Source organism: Camarhynchus parvulus, chromosome 9, assembly GCF_901933205.1.
Source record: "Camarhynchus parvulus chromosome 9, STF_HiC, whole genome shotgun sequence".
In the NCBI taxonomy this organism is placed as follows: domain Eukaryota; kingdom Metazoa; phylum Chordata; class Aves; order Passeriformes; family Thraupidae; genus Camarhynchus; species Camarhynchus parvulus.
In genome coordinates this window covers 18,557,644-18,573,306 of record NC_044579.1, presented here as the reverse complement: position 1 = coordinate 18,573,306, position 15,663 = coordinate 18,557,644, and the positions used below count along the sequence as shown (strand labels likewise).

Sequence of the window (15,663 nt, the reverse complement as noted above, 5' to 3'; positions counted from 1 at the left end):
TGGCAGAATGGAGGACCCCATGCATCAAGAACTTTGCTATTACTTGGCTTTCTAGTTCTGGGCATGAAGGGTCCTGGCAAACTCCACTCCACTGCTTATCTGTCCAGCTCAGCAAATGCAGAGTGCAATTCAGCCAAGGCTTCTCCACCTCCAAGGTATCAGTAAAGGGAATGGTGAGGCTCAGCAATCACAGAGGAAATCTGACCTTTCCACCAGAGCTGTATCCTCTTCCTTTAGCAGGAAAGTTTTGTGTGTTGCTGTCTTGTCGTTTGGTATGAAACCAAACTCTTCATGTAGATAGCCAGAGGAAATGGGAATTTTAACAATTTGGACTGGGTAAAGGAAGAAAATGCTCTTAATCTAAACAGGCAGAAATGGCATGAAGCCATTGGTCCTGTTGGCACTGACTGTGCTTTTTGCTGTTATAGGCTTCTCTAGCTGTGTGGGTGATCATCCTGAGGTTCATGGGGGACCTGCCAGAGCCAGCAATGTTTGCCAAGAGTGCCACCGCCAAGAGCAGCTCCGTGATGACACAGATATATGACACACTTGGCAGGAAAAACCAGGTCCAGTTGAGGAATGACAGCCCAAATATGGTGAGACAAGCAGATTATGTTTGTGTTTTCATTTGCTTTCCTTGGTTTCTGTGCTGTTCTATGAAGAGTGAGAAAAGCAAAGGAACTCCTTCATGCTACTGTACTTGAAATGCCACAAGTGTAAAAGTCCTGGCAGGACACTCAGGTCTTTCTGGCAGGTGAAGAAAAAACAAAAATATCTTCACTTGAGCATCTTTCTGTTCTTAATGAATCATTCTTGCTGTGCATTAATCTGATTTCCTATAATGGTAATGTGTATTGCAGAGAGAAGGCAGAAGGGATAACAAGATTTCTAAGGGGATTTCATCCCTGAAACTGAAACGGTCATCCAAGCTGACAGGGAAGGTAAGAGGTGGAAATAAATTGCTTCTCTTTCTTCTTGCCTGAAACCGTGTCTTCACCTTCTGACAGATGTTATGTGAGCAACCTCCCAGCTGAGAACTTGTTTCCCTGCCAAGCCAGGGCAGCCCTTTGTGGAATACCTGGTGCAGTGTTCTTTGGACACGATCCCCATGTTGTCTGTTCTCTGGCAGAGAACACCAGGAGAAATGTATTACTGAGAATTGTTGGCATTACAGAACAGCTTGCCCAGAGGCCTGAGCAGACTGAGAACCATGTGCTTAGGGTGGTACAGGACAGTACAGGACAGTTGTCCTAGCCAGAGATAGTGCTGTAACAGCACATTTAATGAGTTACATTTAGAGGGAAGGGGGTAATATGGCCTGGTTCTCCTGCCCTGAGCAGGAAGAGTTTTAGCCAGTAAGATAGAGAAGGAATATCTCTCATTTATGGGAGAGCTGCCTGCTAAGAGGGAAGATTTCTAGAGCACTCTGGGGTTCTACTCTGTTTCTTTCAGGTGACAGAGCAGCTACGAAGTGGAGAAGAGGCTTTCCAAGAGGACATCTCAGTCTCTCAGAGACCTATGTCCAACCTAGAAAAAGTACACTTCATTATTGGCAATGCAATTCTGCGTCCTGCCATCAGGTAGGAAATCTGTACCGCCTTCCTAGGGCCAGGTGCCCGTTGCATCAAGGAAATCCAGCATCCTTTTTCCACAGTCCTGGAGAATTACTCCCTTACCGCCTTTTCTGGTATTTTCATGTTGCAGTTTAGGCCACCTGCTTCCATGTATGGCTTTCTGAATACCCCACAGGTATGGAAAGAGGCAGAGCTCAGGGCTGTGACTCAATAATTCTTGAAGGTGGAGCACTGCCCTAGAATGAGGGAGAAGAGTCACTCAGAGGAGTAAGAAATATGGAGTTAATGTATTCTAGGTGGATGAAAGGTTTCCCAATAGCCTCTTTTTGAGCTCTAAAGCAATGTCCCTGCATTGGAGATGGTCAAAGGTCTGGACTGCTGAGTGTATGAGACACTAAGGAGAAATCCTGACCACAAGCAGTGTGAGGCTGCCCCTCAGGCCAAGCATGGTGTGAGAATAAAGCAGAAGCTTGTTGACTCTGACCTGGCCTCATGAATCCTCTCCTTTTTTATCCTAAGCATTTTCTGTAACAAAGCCCACAGACACAGGCTGTGCCTTGACCTCAATCATGGGCTGCATTCCTCTCTGCACAGTCACTTTGTTTCAGTCAAGACACTCCCTAAAGCAGATTCTCTGCTGGCAAAAATTGCATTCAATCTATATAGCATGATAGTCACAGGCTAAGTACCTATACCCTCCATTTCATCAAATGTCCTAGGAGGGAACAAAAAACTCATCCAGCTTATGCCCTGTCACATCAGATTTGACAAATGTGCATTCCAAGAGTCTAGAAAAAATCAAGATGATTTTTTAATAACAGTTTTATTTGTATGCAGATTTTTGCATCTGTTTCCCTTAAGTCCTTGCTGCAGGTAAATTGCATTTTCAGAAGCTTACTCTGAAGTGCTCCTTTCTCCTTTTCTGTACAAGATTCACTCCAAGTTTGTATATAAATATAAATTATATATCTATATAAATATATAGATATAAAACTAAGCAGGGTGTCCCCCATCCTTATCCCCAAATCCACCTCCAAGCAGACAGACAAGAGCCATGAGCTACAACCCACATGCTGTAGAGAGCTCAGAGCAAGTTACACATCTAGACTCTTGGACAGCAATGCCATTTCACAGCTGGATGACCCAGCAGTTATTTTTCCTGCACAGCTCTCTGCTTCTCACAGAAGTTAATTCAGCATGGGAACTGCACTTGAGTAAGAAGAGGTGGCAAAAGGCCCTAAGCATGCCTGGAGCCTTTTCCATAGCAAGGCTATTTCCTGAGGTGCATTACAGGTGCTATCCTAGCTGTTGTGGTTGAACCTAGCTCAGATCTACCTCATCATGCTGCAATCCTGCCAAGCTTGCAGTCGAAATGTAGCCAAAGACAGTTCAGACAGTGAATTAGCTGTTGCTCTCACATGTTTCATTACAGAGATGAGATTTACTGCCAGATTTGCAAACAACTCACAGAAAACAGCAACAGGAGCAGCTATGCTCGTGGCTGGATCCTTCTGTCACTTTGCCTTGGCTGCTTTCCTCCTTCAGACACGTTTGTGAAGGTACACTGCTAACCCTTCCTACAGCAGCTCACACACCTCAGCTCAGCTGGTGTCTTGTGTATTTTGATGTTTTGATGGTGAAAACCACACAAAATGTTTGGCTTCCAGAGCAGCTGGTGCTGTGCTTTCAGCAGAAACTTTCTCATCTCATATGCTTATCTGGGAATTTAAATAAATTATTGCTGCATTCATATTTAATTTTTTCATTACACATCATACAGTCTGGATTCTGCTGTTCATCACAGCTCTCATTTTAGATATATAATCTGCAAGGGATCTTGCAAATTTTAACCTCTCCAATTCTGCCTTTCCAGCCGAAGACAACCAAAAGATGTCTCCAGTTACAACCCTTGTGATTAAATATATTCAGGAGGCCAGTATAAAATCACACCCCAAGTTTTATCAGTCCTCACCCTGTATCTCTAAGCCCTAAAAAGTCCAATAGATACTTGGACTTTTAAATTATTTATTAATTTCCAAGTTTAAATGGATGATAAATCCACTTCACCACAGGATAAAAACTCAGCCTGTGGCTCCAACTTGACATCAGGCTTCCTCCTAGATCTGAGGGGCAAACAGGATCCATGGATGTGCATGAAACTTCAGCCTTGCTTTACTAACACCCCAGTTCAAATAATCAATCTAATCATAAATGCTGCTAAATGGACACTTTTGGAACAAACCAGTCACAAGCCATAGGTATAGTTTGACACCAGTCTTCATTCAAAGACCTGGAACCATGCAGAATTCATGAAAGACATGACCACACCCTACATCTAGGAGTATTTTCAATCATTAAAATAACCAGGTGAATGAGGCACGCATGCACTAAATACAGAGATGTAAATACAAGTCCGTGTCATCCAAGAGCCATACAGACTACAAAAGCTCAGTTTATCCCATTCATCTCTTCAAATGTCCCATCTTAATCATGGACTTTAGTTGACATTGCCAGAGAACTTGGTACAACTAAAAGTATCAATCATCATTAGACCTAATCTGCCATTAGCCTCTTCCCAACTCTTCCAATCATACAGCATGTCATAACACTTCAGGCTCTTGGGTTGAAAACACTAACTCTTGCTCTAACCTAACCATAAGAACAAAGTCTCCACTACTCACGTAGTTAAACAAGGTGGATAGACTGACACAAATCTTCTGTCCCTTTTGACTGAAAGTTCTGCAGAATGAGTGAAAACTGTCTCAAGCCTCCTTTTTGAAGACATTAATTCCAACCCTAACCTAATATTTTCTGGTGAACTGAAAGCTAATGGGTCACTGAAATCTAGTGTATCAGCTGCAGAAGCTTTTTAATGTTTTCTGAGGATTAATGTTTCCTAACTCCTCCTCCTGCTCTGTGCATGCAGTACCTGTTGAATTTCATCCACCACGGGCCCACGGGCTACGCTCCGTACTGTGCTGAGCGTCTGAGACGCACCTACAGCAATGGGGCCCGGACTGAACCTCCCAGCTGGCTGGAACTTCAGGTAGCAACTCCCTTTTGGCTTAATTATATTGATCTGGGACATTTTGTACTGGTTTTTCTAAGTATACTGCTTACTTTGTAGTTATACTACATTCACTACCTATAATAGCAGGCATTCTTAAATCAAATAATGGAAATCAATTGCACAAGGGGATTGAAGACCAGCCACCTTGGTCTGGGCAGTTTCTTGGATACATCTCTTCTGGCTATTCAGTAACCCTAAATGCAGAAAACTATATAAGCAAGAGCAGATGATTTGCAGGAAGGTACCTCCATTCACTCAGGAATCACAGGCCAGAAACAACCTCCTGAGGAAAGCTCTTACTATTGCTTTTGGAAAGAACTGAGCAAAGGTTATGCTTTTAAAATGAAAAGAAGAAGGGATTATGATGGTGCTATATTGTCCTCCACTTCCTTTAAATGTCACCCTAGTAATTAAAAATCACCCCCCACCCCCTTTCAAGCAAAGACCTCAGTTCAGTTCTTCCCTAAATCTCAGGGACCCTCTTGCTTAACACACATCTTCCTGGGCAGTGTGCTTGCTGCAGGCCATCTCTCCACTGATGCATGTAAGGCTGCTCCCAAAAGTCATCAGGACAAATGTGGCTCATGAAAAGTCTATCAGTCAGCACTGTTATGTGATTATCAGCTCTACTGAGCTGTGAGGAAGAGAAAACTTGAGTCCAGTGCTGCTCCAGGGATGTAATTTATATCTACAACTCACCATGCTTTGAAGAAATTGTGTGGGTGTTGGTGATTCACTTAAAGATTGTTGACCAGGTTGTACAAGGTGTGTAGCTCATAGATCTAAAAGCTTATTTCATTCTTCAGAAGAAAGTAAGGTTTGTCCATAACATTTTTGTCTCATCTAACTCTGACTTACAGGCAACAAAGCAGAAGAAACCCATTATGTTTAATGTCACCCTGATGAATGGCCAAAGCATCACTGTCCCTGCAGACTCTGCTTCCACTGCCAAAGAGATCTGTCAGTTCATAGCAGATAAAATCAAACTGAAGGATATCTTTGGATTTTCACTCTACATTGCTGTGTTTGATAAGGTAAAGTGTAGAAAAATAGAATGAAAGCTCCCTTCTCTTTTTGTGGAGTTGCTACTGCCCACCCAGCCTCACTGAGGGTTCCTGAATTCTGGAATGCCCTCAACCCAGTCCTGCACTGAAACCAAATCAGCTCTGAATCCCAGCTGGATCTCAGACCTGACAATACTATTCTGCCTTTCTGTTGGCTCATCACTCAGCAATTCTTGCTGCAGCCCTGTAAGGTTTCCTTTCCCACATAGCTGAGCAGTAAAAATACATCCACTTACCACATACTGTCACTTGTGCGCCGGGGTTGGGGCAGGAACAGGCGAGAGGCAGGATCATAGAAAAGGCAAAGAAGGCTTTATTCAAAAGAACCGCGTGGTTTTTATAGAGTGGTATGATAGATTCTTTTCTATTGGCTAACTAACAAACATTTTTCTCTTGCATTGTCCTTGAGAGAAACAGAAAAATAAAGTAGAAAAACACTACTTACAAATTGTTTATAGTCAACAAGTTATCACATCTTTCTAGCTCTCTAAAACTTCTCACAAGCTGCTGTGAGAAACGCTTGCCGTTTCTCTCTCTCTCTGTCTCATGGCATCCACACCATACAACTGGCATGCTCATCTGCTTACCTTCTTGGAGTTTTCCTTGCAGTCAGGAGACCAGGAGCTTTGTGTGAATTGTCCTTCGGGCAGGCCCAGAGCAGGCCGGCAGTAAATGCAGTGTCCCTGTGTGGCAGGTGTGGTCGCTGGGCGGGGGCCGGGAGCACGTGCTGGACGCCATCTCGCAGTGCGAGCAGCTGGTGAAGGAGCGCGGCACCCACGAGCGCCACGCGCCATGGCGCCTCTACTTCCGTAAGGAGATCTTCACCCCCTGGCACAGCTCCCGCCAGGATCCCGTCAGCACCGACCTCATCTACCACCAGGTCATCCGGGGCGTTCGCTTTGGAGAGTACCGCTGTGACAAGGTGGGGCTCCTGACTGATCCTCCTAAAGAGACAACACTGGATTAGTGCTTCCCACGTTAAAAAGCAGGAATGTGAACTGAGTTTGTAGTGTGTTAGGAAAACTAATCCACAAACACCAGAGGTTTATGTCCAAAAAGGAGACAGAGGAGTCCTTTTACTTTATTCTAATAAAGGGAGAGGCCATGGGGCATTCCCCTGGGATCTCTCAGATTTTTGGAGGATGCAGCCTCCTTTTTATCCTGATTTCCCGGCCAAATTTCCCTCTCTCTTTCCCCATTGGCTGAGGTACTTGAGAGGTACAGACTTCCCAATATGCCTGATACGAAAGATTTCCCTCTAATATATAACCCTCCGTTTTAACTTTTAATTCTTATGGAATTTAGGGGTTTTTCTTCCCCATTGTTTTTTTCATCTTTCAATGTCTAATTTCATTTATCAGCAACCTAAAGTTTATTTGTAAAAGCAAATATATTTTTCCATTCATCAATCAGTGGAATCCTTCCCATTGTTTCTTTTATCTCCCAGTGCTGGTTTTATCTACCAGCAGACCCACAGCTTGTTTGCAAAGACAAAACCACTGTTCCTCTCAAGTGGATGTGAACAACCCTTCCCTTCTTAATGCACAATCCCTGTTCAGGTGATTGTGCCAGCTGTCACATTGATAGTTCTAATTAATACTTTCTCCTTCCCTGCCACTTCCAGTTCAGTGGGAGCTTGGAGGCATGTCCAAAGGGCCAAATTGGGTTGTACTTTAAAATATCTTTGCTAATAATCTCTCTGATGTTATGATTGTGTGAAGTTTATCCCTCCTCATGCTGGGTGACTGATAAGAGTTATCCAGACAAAAATTGAGAAAACCCCATTCCTAAATGGTTCAAAGTTTGAAAGAGGCTATCTAGCCTTTCTGACATCATTCTAGGCCTCTTTTAATGGATTAATTGTTTCAGGAGGAAGATTTGGTGGAGATAGGCGCAAAATATTGTTATATCCAATTTGGAGATACCATCCACAATGAACTTGTGCAGAAGGCGCTCCATGACTGTATTCCAGTAAAACAGCTGAAGTCCAAACCACTGGAAAAGTGGGTGAGCCTTGTAACCTATGCACATGCTAAGGTAAGAGGTTTGTCAGGCACTGCTGGGTAACCACTCTTGAGCACCAGCTTCTGCTTCTTTCACCATTTTTATTTATTAATAGTCTGTAGGGGAAGAAGGAGACAGAGTTCAGTTTGGAGATCCCAAATAGCTCATTAGCTCTGGGGGAGCAGAAAACCCTTCTGCTCACACTTCCATATGAAGAGCAAGGGGGAAGAATGAAAAAGTACATTTAAATCTCTGAATTAGAGTAGCTTTTAAGGCTCTATTTTCCATCTGAAAACCAAGTCAGGATGGGCATGGCATGAAGTATTGGTTTTTGATCTGGAAGTGGATTACCTGAATTATTTCCATGACATCCAACGTGCATTAGACTTTGAACAGGTCAGTGGGAATTTGAGAGAAATTTGGAATCCAGACACCTGTAGGCACTGTTAGCTGCATGTGGGTTCCCTGGAGACCATTCCTGATTTACTTTCTTCAAGTTCCCTTGACACCAGTAACAGCAGAAGATTGTTGGGATCTCTGGGATCAGGTTTGTTCTTTATTGTCCGCAGATCATGCAAACCAGATTTTACTGAGAAAACCTTGGGTGTGTTTTTTTTCCTGCAGGCCCCATACACACAGGACCATCTCTCCTCTCAGACTGTGAAGGAGCAACTTGTAGATTTTGCTCGCTTTCAGTGGCCTTTGCTTTTTTCCAGATTCTTTGAAGTCACTAAGTTTTCAGGTAATATCTGGAGCCTGGGAGTAGAGGATAGATATAAGATCAATAGGGGAAGACTTGCATAGCATTGATAAGGATTCTTTTCTGTATTTTCAGGACCCAGCTTGCCTAAGAACCACTTCATTATTGCTATAAATTGGAAAGGCATCTGCTTCTTGGATGAGTCAGAAAAGCGGCTCCTTGAGCTGACCTTCCCAGAGATAACTGGCATCCACACCAACAGGTGAGGGCCCCAGAAACACAAGATCTGAAGATGGCATCTCTTCCATACTCAGAAAGGGTGTACCTTCTCTGCCACCTCCTTAGGTGATTTGATCTGTGCCTGGAAAGGTGGTTTAGCCTAGGTCTGGGAAACAGAAAGGGAAAACTGAGCAGCCTGTAAAGGAAATACTGAAAAGACTGGATCCTTCCAGCTGGTGTAAAGTGGTCCTGTTCAGTCAGAAAGGTGTAAGGAAGCACAGGCAGGCATTGAGACAAGAATGGCCCAAATAAGTGACACAGTTAAGCCACTGTCTGTTGTGCATGCTGGGAGTTGACATCTTTCTCAGATGTCATGGACCAGAAGAAGATCACTGAGAAAAGCTGTTAACTACTGCCTGCTCATGGCACACATCCTTGCATCAGGTTACTTGGAGAAAAGGGTCTTACATACACAAAAAAGCCCCCTGTGAGGACTGTCAGAGATTTAATTAGTTGTTGAGTTACTCCAAAAGAAGGGTGTTCTTGTGTCTATATGGAAGCACTTTTGTACAAAACATAGTGGAGTCCAGAGCAAAGCTGAACCACTTCAGTCCTTCACACTTGCCAGGTCATGGGAAGGCAAATTAGGAACTACCAAGGAGATGTGGGTGCCTTGGCTGTGTTTACAGATGGGTCTGTAAGTTTTTCAAATGCTCTGGTAACAAATTGTTCAATAATACCTAGGGCAGTGAAGTCATTTGGACAGAGCTGCACTCTCATCACGCTTCGTGCCGAGGAGTTTGTTCTGACATCTGTAAACAGCGTTGTCATTGCTGAACTGGTGGTGATGTTCCTGGAAGGACTGAAGAAAAGATCACAATTTGCTGTAGCAATGCATGAGAAGAAATCCCAGGGTAAGTCTCATAACTCTTCTACAGGGTGTGGAGAAATCATGAAAGAATCCACAGCACTTGTTTGAAGGTGCTCAAAGAGGAGAGGGGAACTTCATTAAGAGTCCCTTTGCTCCTGGGGGGATGCATCAGCACAGCAATGCCAAGCATAAGGCAATGGGATTCAGTACCCTTGCACACAAATAACCTTTCCTTCCTCCTTCTCATTCTTTATGTATTTTATTTAGACAGTATAGTGTCCAGGAACTCAGTTTGGTTATAGTAGGAAGTTGGTTCTGGGCTCTCTGGAAATACTTTGCAGAAGAATTTCAAAGAAGCAGTAAACTGGAATTTCCTGTGGAATAGAAGGTGGCTCAAACAGACATGCATGTTTAAAATGTAAACATTAACTTCAGCTACTTACAACTACTGAGTTCCTTTCCATGCTTTGCTGCCAGTCTGGACACAAAGTCAACATTCATGTGAATCAAACTGAGTTCTGCCATTGCCCTAAGTGGATCAAAGTCAGGGTGTCAGAGGAAACAGAAGTGATTTCTCTGATGTTACTGGAAAGTGCTACTGGAAAATTAGCCATATTTACACGTTTCACTTTCTACTGCTAACTGATTTCAGGCCTTCAAAATACAATTACCTCATCTTTCACATTGCTTTACACTGTCAAGCCTGAACAGTACCCCCTTATTCTCTTTTCCAGATGATCCTGGCATCCTGTCCTTCAAGAAGGGAGACTTACTAATCTTCACTGAAGACAAAAGCCTGGATGCAGACTCTGGCTGGATCTGTGCCCAGAATGAAAGGACAGGCAAAACAGGGAATGTATTTTTGGAAGACATCTACATCATTCCTTCCCTCACAAAACCCTCTAGTCAAGTGCTGGTAAGGAATGCTAAGCGCTTCATGTGAAAAGACTGGAAGATAAAAATGTTAATATGGTTGAATTTATAACTGGAAGATAATTGTCCCTCCAAAGTCAGACAAGTTCTATACCTCCCACTGAAACAAAGCATTTAATTCTGTCCTGTCTGAAAACAAAACTAAGCCTAGCCCAGACTCTAAGGAGAAGACTGCAGCTGCACAAAGGCAATGGCTTTAAAAACCCCCAAAATCCACTCTATCAACATGGGAGATTTCAGTGCCTGGAACTGGTAGCAATTAAGGGGTATGAGTGTGCAGTTGAATTTTCCTGCATTCACTCTAGGCTTGAGTGGTAGTCACATAATGCCTCAAGAGAATCTCTAAGTGCATCAGGTTACTTAAAGAGAATACAGTCTTTGAGGGAGCCAAGTTTATCATTAGTACCACTGCTAATAATTTTGTCTTCAGTTATGAGGATTCAGTATACTGGACTCTGTGGTAACAGATAAAAAGCAGAAAAACTGGTGGCAAAACACACTAGAGAGAAGCAGGTGCATTGTAAAACATGTGCTGTGCTTTGGATAATCACATACATTTCAATGTCCACTACTGTTACCTCTGTGTAAATTGGTTCTTTGAGTCAGCTGTTCCCAGGTCACCTTGTGAGTCTCTGGAGATGCTGCTTTTGAGGCAGGAGGTCTCAGGCAGCACACCGGGCTACCTGCACATTTATGCTGAGTAATCCCTGACAGTGCATGCAGAGACCTGTCTCCATGTGACAACTCTGTGTGGCTGTGTGGTTGCAGAGTTTGCTGATGATGTCTCCAGACCAGAGGAGGACAGCTTCACAGAACTCCTTCATGGAGGAACCTGATGAAGAGGATATGAAGGTGAAGCCTTACACTCTGGAGGAGTTCTCCTACGAACACTTCAGGTGAAACTCTCTGTGTAGAGTATGCCCTAGAAAAGTTCTTGTTGATCAGTAATCCTTAAAGCCTATTATGTAATGGCATCTCCCACTTCTGATTGTGTTTCTTCTTTTTGTTCCCTGTAATTGTGACTTTGGATACAGAGATTCTGGCCCATGGCTATTGTATCTTAAGTCTGCAGAAATGCAAAGGGGAGGAGTGACTGGGCTGACTTCTTCCAGCAGGCTCTGTTCTTACTTCTCACCCTTTCTCCAGCACTTAACTAGCTAGTAAGGATATACAACACCTCAAGCTTCAGAAAGTAAGGGGAAAATTAATTTTCTAAAAACCCCTCTTTTTTTTTTGCAAGCTTCCTCCATTCTGGATATACAGGAAACTACATTTCCCTGCTCTTGCTGATCTACAGAATCAAAGGAGATCTGAGATCACTGTCTTGTGAAAGAACAGGTCTAGAGATATGACTTTATGATAATGACCTCCTTTGTTCAAAGCAATACCGATCCAGTCATTTTGTATTGTTTGCACTTGTCTTTGTTCAGGACTCCTGAGAAGGAATCCATCAGCAAAGCTGTTCTCCAGAAATCCCGTGGGCACAGTCAACTGTGGGCACATTCCAAGGAGCCTCTGAAACAGCCATTGCTGAAGAGAGCATGCACAGACCCCGATCTTCGGGATTTGGCCTGTCAGGCCTTCATTGATATCCTTTCTCTCCTCTCTTTGGGATCTGAGAACACTAAAGGGGAAGGAAGAGTTAGCCAGGTCCACTAAATTACCTCTACTGAGACACCTCAGCCACCTTACAGGGGATACATTCGCATAAAGATGGAGCAGATCAAATCTGTTTCCCTCGTCTACAGGGAAATGTTCCAATTTCCTCCCAGTACTCCACAGCTACTGATGGCTCACTGAACTAATAACCTGGTTTTAGGAGTGTGAGAGATTTACTGCATATGCCCAGAGAATGCAGCCACTAGCACAGTACAAATCACAGCCAAACAGCAGCTGCTGCAAAGGGAAAGGGGGTAAGGGACAGACAGGGAACATGCTCCAGACCTTCCTCCCAGTATTAGCCACTTAGACATCAACAAAGTCACTAACATGTTAGGATCCAGATGAAACTTCCCATTTGCCTTCCAAAATTTCTGCTTTTGTCCTTAACAGCACATTCACCCATCATGAAGTTCATGGGAGACTACCCCTCAAAACAGGCACACTCCTCCGTGGAAGTCACTGACCAGATATTTGTGCCAGCTATCCAGGAGGAGGTTCTGAGGGATGAGATTTACTGTCAGATTATGAAACAACTGACTGAGAACAGAAACAGGTATTTACCTGGGTACAAACACCCTGCTCCTGCAGAGCCAGCCCTCAAGTGCAGGGGGCATCAGGAACCCTTGCTGCATTTTTGATGCAGTGGGGGCAGGGGGAAGGATAAACAAATGTTGGAGTAACAGGTTCCCTTCTCCCTTTTGCCAGGCAGTGCTTACCTCTGTGGAGTGCTCAGGACCACTCCCTGGCAGGGAGAGGCCGGAGAGCACCATCAATCATCTCCCCTGAGCTGCTGCTTTGCTCCCATCAGCATTCTGTGCTCACCTCCTTGTGCTGTGAGGCAGGCAAGGTGTCACTGAGGCTCTCCTGCTCCCAAAGCAGTCTGTAGGGGAAACATGGCACTGCATAGTCCTTGCATCCCTTCACTGACTGCCCTGGCAACTCTCCACTTAAATTTCCCAACAGCAGCATTCCCCTCTCACAAAAACATAGTTCACACTGAATTTTTACCACCAGTGGATAGAGACTTTTGAGCAGTTATATTAATTAGGTTACAAAGCTGTCTTGCAGAACAGATTGGTTACAGAGGCACCTGCCCACATAAGTCTCTGAAGTGGGCTGGTGTTTTCTTCTCCACTCACAAAATGATAATTTGATCTACTTCCAGGAAAACTGAATTGCAAAAAGGAGCTTAAAATAATATTAATTATTAACAAAATTGTTTGTCTGTTTCTGGATGCATTGTGTTTATCTATTTTTTTTTAATTTTCTGTCTTCTGTTCCACAAGTATTGCGTGTAGTGGAACTTTCATCACACGTGTCAGTGTTGAATGGTAAATTCCCTTGCAGGCAGGGAATCTTACAGGCTGTTTAATGCATAGTCCGTAACCATGGTGCCAGTGCCATGCCTGATGTATTCCACCAATGTAAGCAGGATCACTGATGTGGAAAAAACAATGCTTGAAAGGTGGCTATTTGCATATACTTTCATTAGAACAGCCAGAGCAACAAATCTTTCATCCTTCCCAGGCTGCTGTGTTGTGGACCATGTCCTGCTCTCACACAAACACAAACACCACTCTATAGAGTATAAATGGGATTAAAATAGTCTGTCTTCATCTGCAAAATTAGAACAGTAAGTGGGAATAAAGAAGCCAGAACCTCTTTATTCAGAAAAGTCTGATGCCCTTTCAGAGCCAGACATTCTGACTTTCCCAACCAAAACCACTTCACACCAGTAAGCATTTCAGAGCAATCTCTGGACACAGCTGAAGTGTGTTCTGCTCCTGGCTTCGAGGCAGAATGACTGACCACCTCAGGGCTGCAGAGCCCTTTTTAAAGGTGAGGGTAAGGTGCCAGAAGAGCTTCAATCTGTCAGATTTCACAGATGCAGAGGCTGGAAGAACTGGATTTCCATCTGAAAAATAGTACCAGGTTGATTTGGAACATTTAAGAACGTGCATTACCTCACTACATAATGCTGTCGACGTTCATTTTTCAGAACAGGAATACATGTGAGGGGAAGCCAGTACATGCAAAGTGTTCATGCCCTGAGCAAAGCTGGCCAGTGCAGAGGGCAGGTGAATACATCCACTGAGAAACCAGGATCTGAATACATGTGAGCTTGAACACCAGATCAGCAGTGGCTTTCCAAGAGGATGGCACCAGGGTCACTGCTGCTGAGATGTTTGCTAAACTGGAATTTATAGTTATCCATGAAGTTTGCACCTGTCATGAGTATTTCTTACGCAGGACTTGGCATTATCTTCACATGCAGGCTGTGGCTGCTGCACAGCAAATGAATGCCAGAGCCTGGGGGAAGGCTCTGTTGATTTGCAGCTCTCTGCACAATGGGACCACGATGGGAGTGCATTTCTCTTCCCTGTAGCTGGTGTGTGGTCAAACAGAGAATTATACATGGCTGTAGCAGAACTGTTGGTTTGTGTTCCCAGGTACAGCGAGACCAAGGGCTGGCAGCTCCTCTGGCTCTGCACTGGCCTCTTCCCACCCAGCAAGTCTCTGCTCAAACACGCCCAGAAGTTCATAGAGACACGCCAGAAAGAAACACTGGCCCCGGGGTGCCGTCGGAGGATTCAGACAGTAATGAGGTAAATAATCTGGCATAGAACCAGCTCAAAGTGCTCAAATAGCAATAATCTGGTCCCAGAAAACACACAGGCTAAAACAGTGCGACTGTCACTTTCCTTTTCCTATTTACATCTTGGTTTTTAAAGTAATCATGATTTTAAACTTTCTTTATGGACTTTGAACCATTGAAGAGAGGTCTATGTCACAGTTTCACTTTTTTCTTTCAGAGTTAGCAGCATTTTAAAAAGTTAATCACCACACATAATCACTTGCCTCCCAGAGCTGGGTATTTCAAACATCCTAAAGGGCAGGCAGCTTGGAATGATGTCACTGATGATATCCTGGCCTTTTCTTTGGTGAGGCAGCATGTGCTTGTTGAAAGGATCAGTACAATCAACTCCTATTCTTTAAAAAAACCCAAAAGAACAAAGCCCTGACTCTTACCTGGCTGCTCACAGCAAGGCACTTATCCATCCACTTAGCATTACGCCAGGCTGAAGCAACAAACCCCCCAAACCCCAGTGCTTCCTGAGCTTCTGAATGAGTTGTTCTAAGGGACATGACACAACCAGAGAGAGAGGAACAGCTAACAGGATTCAGGAAGGATCACTGAACTTCCTGAGTAAGGGAAAGGTTTCCCTAGATTCCTCCAAGCACTAGAATAACCCAGCTTGCCCCTCTGAGAACAAAGCTTTGGCATCACGGTTGACTGCAGCCTTCTCCCTTTTGATGGTGCTGCGATTTACCACTTGCCTGCCACAGACCTCATCAGTAAAGAATCTGCCCAAAGATTCCTCCTTCCAGCTCCTGCATTTTCCCCTTTCCCTCAGGCTGGGCCACATGTTTGGTCTGTGAGCCCCACAGGTCAGGCTCTAGGGGAACACTAACACAGTGGATACCCCCTTGCAGTGGATGGGCTTTAGCACTGCTGGGGAAATGTCACCACACATTGAACTCACTTTTGAAGTGTCTGAAAAATG

At 44.1% G+C, this 15,663-nt stretch overlaps 2 protein-coding genes across 2 annotated transcripts in view; one reads left to right on the top strand and one right to left on the bottom strand.

The window, feature by feature from the left end:
• MYO7B (myosin VIIB) overlaps nucleotides 1-15,663 on the top strand; it is a 47,027-nt gene that overhangs the window by 22,982 nt on the left and 8,382 nt on the right. The window contains exons 24-39 of the mRNA XM_030953998.1: nucleotides 429-596; nucleotides 861-941; nucleotides 1,453-1,580; nucleotides 3,007-3,133; nucleotides 4,501-4,620; nucleotides 5,505-5,678; nucleotides 6,403-6,630; nucleotides 7,578-7,745; nucleotides 8,337-8,454; nucleotides 8,548-8,674; nucleotides 9,376-9,545; nucleotides 10,237-10,418; nucleotides 11,204-11,331; nucleotides 11,866-12,023; nucleotides 12,497-12,650; nucleotides 14,548-14,703. Of these exons, the coding sequence (XP_030809858.1) occupies nucleotides 429-596; nucleotides 861-941; nucleotides 1,453-1,580; nucleotides 3,007-3,133; nucleotides 4,501-4,620; nucleotides 5,505-5,678; nucleotides 6,403-6,630; nucleotides 7,578-7,745; nucleotides 8,337-8,454; nucleotides 8,548-8,674; nucleotides 9,376-9,545; nucleotides 10,237-10,418; nucleotides 11,204-11,331; nucleotides 11,866-12,023; nucleotides 12,497-12,650; nucleotides 14,548-14,703 (2,387 nt within the window). The remainder of the gene's footprint in view (nucleotides 1-428; nucleotides 597-860; nucleotides 942-1,452; nucleotides 1,581-3,006; nucleotides 3,134-4,500; nucleotides 4,621-5,504; nucleotides 5,679-6,402; nucleotides 6,631-7,577; nucleotides 7,746-8,336; nucleotides 8,455-8,547; nucleotides 8,675-9,375; nucleotides 9,546-10,236; nucleotides 10,419-11,203; nucleotides 11,332-11,865; nucleotides 12,024-12,496; nucleotides 12,651-14,547; nucleotides 14,704-15,663) is intronic.
• Nucleotides 9,472-15,663, bottom strand: part of LIMS2 (LIM zinc finger domain containing 2) — a 48,030-nt gene continuing 41,838 nt past the window's right edge. The window contains exon 11 of the mRNA XM_030954006.1: nucleotides 9,472-9,493. The gene's annotated coding sequence lies outside the window, so the exon portion shown is untranslated. The remainder of the gene's footprint in view (nucleotides 9,494-15,663) is intronic.